The sequence below is a fragment of the Fusarium oxysporum genome, chromosome VII, assembly GCF_013085055.1.
Source record: "Fusarium oxysporum Fo47 chromosome VII, complete sequence".
NCBI classification, from domain to species: domain Eukaryota; kingdom Fungi; phylum Ascomycota; class Sordariomycetes; order Hypocreales; family Nectriaceae; genus Fusarium; species Fusarium oxysporum.
This window is the reverse complement of record NC_072846.1, coordinates 3,471,803-3,478,952: the sequence shown is the minus strand read 5'-3', so window position 1 is coordinate 3,478,952 and position 7,150 is coordinate 3,471,803. Positions and strand designations below refer to the sequence as shown.

General features: G+C 47.2%; 1 protein-coding gene across 1 annotated transcript; it reads left to right on the top strand.

Annotated features, from left to right (window-relative positions):
• Positions 1–4,370: 4,370 nt before the first annotated feature.
• Positions 4,371–6,558, top strand: FOBCDRAFT_204566 (uncharacterized protein; the record flags this gene model as incomplete). The annotated part of the gene is made up of 4 exons (XM_059609130.1): positions 4,371–4,750; positions 4,838–4,858; positions 4,918–5,703; positions 5,808–6,558. 4 exons carry the CDS (start codon positions 4,371–4,373, stop codon positions 6,556–6,558), a joined length of 1,938 nt encoding a protein of 645 aa, XP_059467652.1.
• Between the last annotated feature and the right edge of the window lie 592 nt (positions 6,559–7,150).

Genomic DNA, 7,150 nt, shown 5'->3' with positions numbered 1-7,150 from the left:
ACCATCCGCCACCACTTAAAGCATAGCACAAAAAATTATCGCCCCATGAAAATCCAATAACGTACATGATAAGCGAGTGTCTCAGACAAGCGAGTGTCTCAACAAACATCGATCCACAAGATGTAAATCGTCACAAAAACACAACGAACCTCTAAATCAATTGAAACTAACTGCTATACTCTTCCTCAGACACTGAAACAACTACCTGACATGTTCTTGCGTTATGCCCATCTTGCCGCATGCTCCACAATGCCTTTCCTTTGCTTGCACCGACCTTCCCTGACTACCACTTCTCAACGATTCTTCCACTGCCTGCCCGTCAACATTCATCTGACCAATCGCTTGCCTTCCTTCCTCTAGTGTCATCACCCCTCTCTTCTGCAGTCTGGTTTTTTTTATATTCCGCCGCCGACTTAGTATCTCATTTGCTTGTCGAAGGTCTTGGTTCTCAGCCCTTAACAAGGCATTCTCGTGCATTATCGCCTTGGTTCCCTTAGCAAGAGACTTGAGAGCTCCTAGAGTTGACTCTGGGGAGCTACTTTGGTGCCGCCTAATTCGTCTATCGAGGTATTCACACTGAAATTGTGCTTCAAACACGGTTTTTGGCGTCTTTGAGACCCAAGGGGTTGAGGGGCTAGCTACCTCCTCGGCAGGCGTTGGGGTCCGCAGCCGCACATCAAGCTTTGAGACCACACTTTCCGGGTCAAGAGGCACAAGCCCGGTTCCTCTAAAGGCTGATTTTATATTTTGCTCCGTCATTGTGGCCTGAAATGCGGCATAAAAAGCCGAGAAGAACTCGGTCTTGGAAACGTGGGTTATGGAGGGTCGGATCAGATGCTCAATTCCTCGACCATACGCCTTCTTGAGTAGGTTAAAGCACCCGACATCGAGAGGCTGAAGTAGATGAGACGAGTGAGGTGGCATACAGAGCGTGATGATTTTGCTTTCCTTACAATATCTCTCACAATCGATAGAGTGGTGACTTTCGTAGCCGTCGAGGATCAGAAGACGATAGCGACTATTTGATCGCTTGCTTGTACACCGGTCAAAGTGTTTTAGCCACTCGAGGCCTACCTCATTATCGGTCCAGCCATTTGGGCTCGTCGCAATGACCCAATCGCCTGGGAGGTTGCTGTCTCGGTACCAGTTGGCGAGGTGATACTGGCCCGAACCAATGATGAACGGCGGGATCGCTCGGCCTTCCGCATTGATGGCCTGAATGACGGCAATCCATTCCCGGTTCCCAGGTTGAACTGATTTAGGCCTCCCACGCCTGTCTGTGCCTGTGACGACCATTCCGCTTGCAATGACGCCCATCATAAAACCAGTCTCGTCAAAGTTCCAGATATCATCCGATCGGATGCCGTACTTGGCGACTGTGTTTTCCACAAGCCTAAACCAGTTTCGAATGATGTTTGGGTCTTCGCACTTGGCTCTCTGACAGTCATATCTACGAAAAAAACGCGTCTTGAGCTCTCTGTGTCGCTTGACAAAGTTGGAAGCCCATCGCGTGCCGACAGGTGGAGCGTCGCGGTCGGCGAGCAATCGGTTGGCCATTTCTTCCACACAACGTAGCCTCGGGGGAAATCCTCGCGAATCTAGGTCGAGAATGAACTGAACTATGGTCTGCTCTTCCAGATCAGACAGTTTGCGTGACTTGGGAGTGGCATCGCGTTGAGACTGGATGCCCTTCTGGCGGCGACCAAGGGTTTTCCAGGAGACTGTATATATGCTTGCTGCGCGACGGAGACTTAATTTTGGGTCATTTTGAAGAGCTTGAAGAGCAAGAAGAATAATCGCCTCGTTATTAAGCCGTGGCATTGTTGGTTGTTGAGAAATTCATGATTGAATGAAAATTTGGGGAAGTGGAGGGGTTTTTGAGACACTCGCTTATCATGTACGTTATGTGTTTTTTTCCAAAGTTCGGCTACACTCAAACCGCTGTACCAGCCGGATTAGAAACTCCGGGTTTACATTGTTCATAATGGTGTATTGGTCGCGTGTGTAAGGGATACAGGTAACGCCTTCTGCATGTATTTATATTATATGGGAAGGTTCAAATTTATTCTTAATGATTTAGCTGCCAAGCACCAAGCCAGCTGATTTCTTAGCTCTGACATGTGGCCTTTAGTCAGACGAGCATGGTTCCCCCATTTCTGGGCGACATTACCCCACGTTATTACACATCACTTTCACTCAAGCCATTCAAGGGAATACAGTATTGCCAGGGGAGTCTAACGTATTTCACCACCACCCCGTACACCCCCCCACCCCGCACACCACAACACCATCAACGAGTCATCAATACAAGCCACTTTATTTACTTCTGTAAAATTCAAATTAAATCCTCTTTTTTTTCTATTAACGGAAATGAATTCGCAAGTATCAGATTATGAATATAGGATGTCATTGGCAGTAAAGGACCAAAAGTTGATTGGATTGCGAGCTTCGGCGCGAAAACATTCGATCAAGCTGTCGACTTTGAGAGATCGATGCGCCGGAGCCCAAGATATCACAACGGCACGTCAGAAAGACTTATCGCTAACGGTCGTACAAGAGGAAGACCTTGTTAACTATATTATCGAGAGAGAGCGGGCTTTTCAGCCTCTGACGAAGCAGGAAATACACGACTTTGCACAAGCCTTGTCAGCGGTCAACGGGGATATCTCGTATCTCGGCAAGAACTGGGTCGACAGATTCATATCCCGCCATCAGACTATAGAAATGAAGCCATCGAGAGTCATAGATGCTGCGAGGAAGCGTTGCGTCACGAAGGAGATGCTTAGGGAGTACTATCACGGTCTCAACTGGGTCATTGAGTCTAAAAACATCTTACGGCAATATTTGTATAACGTCGACGAGACTGGGGTCCAAATAGGGGAAACTAACGGCGGGACTGTGGCCGGGACCGTCATGACATCTAGTTCAGAGCGTATAAAGTCAGATAATTCGACTTGGAGCTCGATATTGGAGTCTATATCAGCAGACGGACGGCGTCTCACCCCAACGGTCGTTTTTACCGGCGAAAACCTCCAAGGACAGTGGTTTCCGAGCGTTTTCCCTGACTGGAAGTACACTACGAGTCCTACAGGCTGGTCTAACGCCGACATCTTCCTCAAATGGTTTATGGAGGTATTTATACCAGAGACTACGCCGTCAGACCCGTCCCAATGGAGACTTTTAGTCCTAGACTAGCATAAGTCACACATAACAGCAGAATTGATGAAAAAGGCTTGGTTGAACAAGATTTGGCTCTCTTGGTTACCCTCACATTCTTCACATATTACACAGCCGCTCGATGTTGCCGTATTTGGACCATTAAAACGGTACTATCGCCAATTGACCCGATTTTGGGCCTCATACGAAGCGACCTCGCCACATCAGCAACAACTATTCCTACAAGCTTATAAAGAGGCTTCCCAGAAAGCCCTGACTCGTAGGAACATAATAAGTGGCTTCTCGGCCACTGGTTTATTCCCAATCGACATACAGAAGGCATTGCAATCTTTGAAGCCCAAAGAGAAGAAACGCAAGTCATTTGAAGGGCCTACAACACCAAGGAAGCGGCAAGTAGTTGCCGAGACCGTGTGGGTAACGCCTCAAGGAAGTAAAGATATCCAAAAACAGCTCCAAGAGGCTCAAAAAGACGGAAATCTATCAATTCGCGACTTCAATTGTATCCTGAAGAAGGCGATGAAGCCAATTGACCAGAAGAACAGTCAAATACAGCACCTAGAAGAGGAAAAAGCTGTACTTAAAGCATCAGCAGCAGCAAAAGCTCCTACAGGTCGAGTCCCCGTTCAATTTAACCCCAACCAAGCTTTTCCTGAGATTGAACAGATTATCACAGCACGAGATCAAGCCGAAAAGAATGTCTTACGTCAGGTTGAGGAAAACAGGCGAAAACCACGTAGAAAAAAGCCGCCAAAAACACCAACGGTCGAGAGTATGTTCTTTAATCAGTATCCAAAATCTTAAATTAATTGAATAAATACTTATTGCTGTATGATTGATTGAAGTCATCTACAGATTCTGTTGTGAGGTTATCATGGGTGTGTGGGGTGGGGGGGTGTACGGAGTGGCGGTGAAATACGTTAGATCATCACATTGATGTCAGTCCGTGCATTCCATTTGTTATACTATGTAACATTCTATTCTAACACACCAAGGAGAGCAAAACTGTATATATCCGCTAAGGCTTGCGGCGGCGCTACTCCTCGCCCATGTAACGTCAGATGCCAACACGATGGCCTAGCTTCTAGAGGCCATAATGTTCAAAGCCATAAAGGACATGCTCGAGGCCTTAATTTCATGAGAGGCTGGTTTGAGACTTACATCAACATTCATCGATGTCTTGTTGTCCCTCTGCAATGGCGCAACCAGAGGCCGTCTTCACTACCGCGGACGAAAACGTCGAAACCGCACATCAACCGTCCAAGAAACGCAAAACCACTCGACAATGTCCTTCCAAAGGCTGGCGCGTGGCCATACTTGTCGGCAGCATCACAACCGCCATCGCGCTTGCGATTAACTGCGGCGTTTTGGGCTGGGTGAGAACTCACTACGACTTGGACTATGGCATCGCATCGGTATTCACTGGATCCTGCAAAAAGACGAAGAAGATAAAACTCTGGTCTCACTTAGGCATTAATGTGCTAAGCACCTTGTTACTCGCTGCGAGCAACAGTTGTATGCAATGTCTTGTGGCACCGACGAGGAAAGAAATAGATCGTGCGCATGAGAAGAGGAGGTGATTGGACATCGGACCGCGTACTTGGAGGAATGTCAGATCAATTACCAAGGGAAGATTATTAATTTGGGCGCTGCTTGCCTTCAGCTCCATACCGTTGCATTTAGTGTAAGTTCACCACACCATCCTTGCTACTCTTAGACAAAGATTGAGTTTGCGGTGAATAGCTATAACTCCATTGTCTTCGATTCCACCGCCGTTAATACTTTCTCTACTGTCACTGCTACACCTGGCTTCCTTAATGGCACGGCATTCAATGTTGCCTGTATGTCATGGGATGAGGAATGGCTCTCGGAACTCCGTCGTAGTGCACCCACATACATACGTCTCGAACCAGCTGAATGCATTCAAATCTATGCGCGCCCCCAAGGGAGCTATGCCAACGTTATTCTCGTCACAAAGGACAACGGACCAATCGAAATCGTCGACTACCAAAGGAATGTTGGAGGAGCAGGTTTGGGTGACTGCATATGGATCTGTGACCAGACTTATCATGAAGGTAGAGTTTGCCCCATGAAGGAGCTGGCTGCAGACGTGACAGCAAATGGTTGGAGATTACCTGGCTCAACTAAAGTCGAAAACGAATACTGCGGTCGAAATACTCGATTCATGATCGATTACTGTCTTGCTCAGCACACGCAGGAAACATGCCAGATATTTGTTGCGACGCCGCTTCTGGTGGTCGTGATTGCGTGTAACTTTGTGAAGCTGGCCTGTTTTGTCGTCACTCTCTTCGGCCTACAGTTCAGTCCTCTCATCACAATAGGGGATGCGGTGGAGTCATTCTTGGATGAAAAAGACACCAGAACAGTGGGATTTGGGGTCCTGACAGCTGCGACCATTTGTCAATGGACAAACAAAGGAACTCGCACTCTAAACAAACCGTGGGCGGTTAAGAAAAGGCGTGGTTTCGCCGCAGTCAGCGTCTGTCGTTGGATTCTGTCGAACTTGGCGTAAGTTACGAGCCCGGGGTCTTAAGAGCCTGCTGATCGCGATACTCAAGCTTCTTACTATTTCTTGCTGCGGGTTTTGTTCTCTTAGCACTATCTTTAGAGAGCGTCCGCGGCCTCGGTCTCGATACCTCCGTGTCAGGACTCGCATCTTTTGGACTCGGCAAACCTATCCCGGACTCATCTATCAACCTAGACTTCATAGTCGCGGACTCGCCCTTGTACTACAATATGCTTGTCTGCGTCATTATTGCCAACACTCCTCAGCTCATCGTATCAGTGTTCTACCTTGTCTACAATGATCTACTTACCCGCATTCGTATGGCCGTAGAATGGTCATCCTTCCATCTCGCAAAGCAAACCCTACGGGTCTCCAGCCCAGCAGGCCAACAGCGATCGACACCGTTCCTCGAACTCCCACTGACTTGGACAATCCCCTGTCTGACGTTAATGACATGCTTACATTGGATGATATCCCAAAGTATATTCTTCTCTCTACTTCACTACTGCTACTTTGAAGACTACTACTGGTCTGATATTACTCTGGATGACTCCATTGAACCGAGTCTCTCGTATTCACCTTTGGCTGTCATGATTTCTATTATTATTGGTGGAGTAATGTTGCTTGGCTTGTGGTTAACTGCTCTGTATATTAAGTTACCCGGTGAGATGCCTATTGTAAGGAGCTGTAGCGCCGCTATTAGCGCTGCTTGCCATGGGCCTGGATGGGATGTTAACGCTTCGATGAAGGCCTTGTCTTATGGCAGTGTGGAAGGGCACTCTCCCAATGGGACGGAACATGTTGCCTTTTGTAGTGGGGAGACGAGGCCTCTAAGAGATGGTGTAGTGTATATTTAACTATCTTGCTTGCTTAGATAATAGCAAAGCGATTATCAGAGTCACTTACATATTAAGAGCGTAGAGTCACTTCTATAATTAACGTATTTGATAAGCGAGCGACGCAGACAAGTAAGCGACGAACTATATATGATATGCGAATCGGGCTCCCCCTACTGTATGCAGTCGTGGTGGTAATTCGACGAATTACAACAAATCTGGCCCGTGCACGTTGCTGGGTTATCCATGCACGCGTTATGTCTTTGTATTTCGTTAAACTACTGGAAACACTATTAACCTAGTAACATTTTATCAACACTAACCGATAACCTATGACGCCCTCAAATAATCAACAGCAGGCATTGCTTCAGCCGCCGAAGATAGGAAACTGAACACTTGGAGGGATTGGGCTTCAAGTTGACCTGCTACTACTAACAATTACGAGGACTAAGAAGAAAAGCAATGACTAGACTGGAAGGAACAAGGTGAGAATTGTATGGGCTTGGCGAGAGCAAGGCAATAACTAGCGAAGTGTATGTACCTTTAGCTTCAGAGCCCATTGGGCGTTGGCCTACCGGGCGTAATAGACTTGTATATTGTATTACTGTAAATG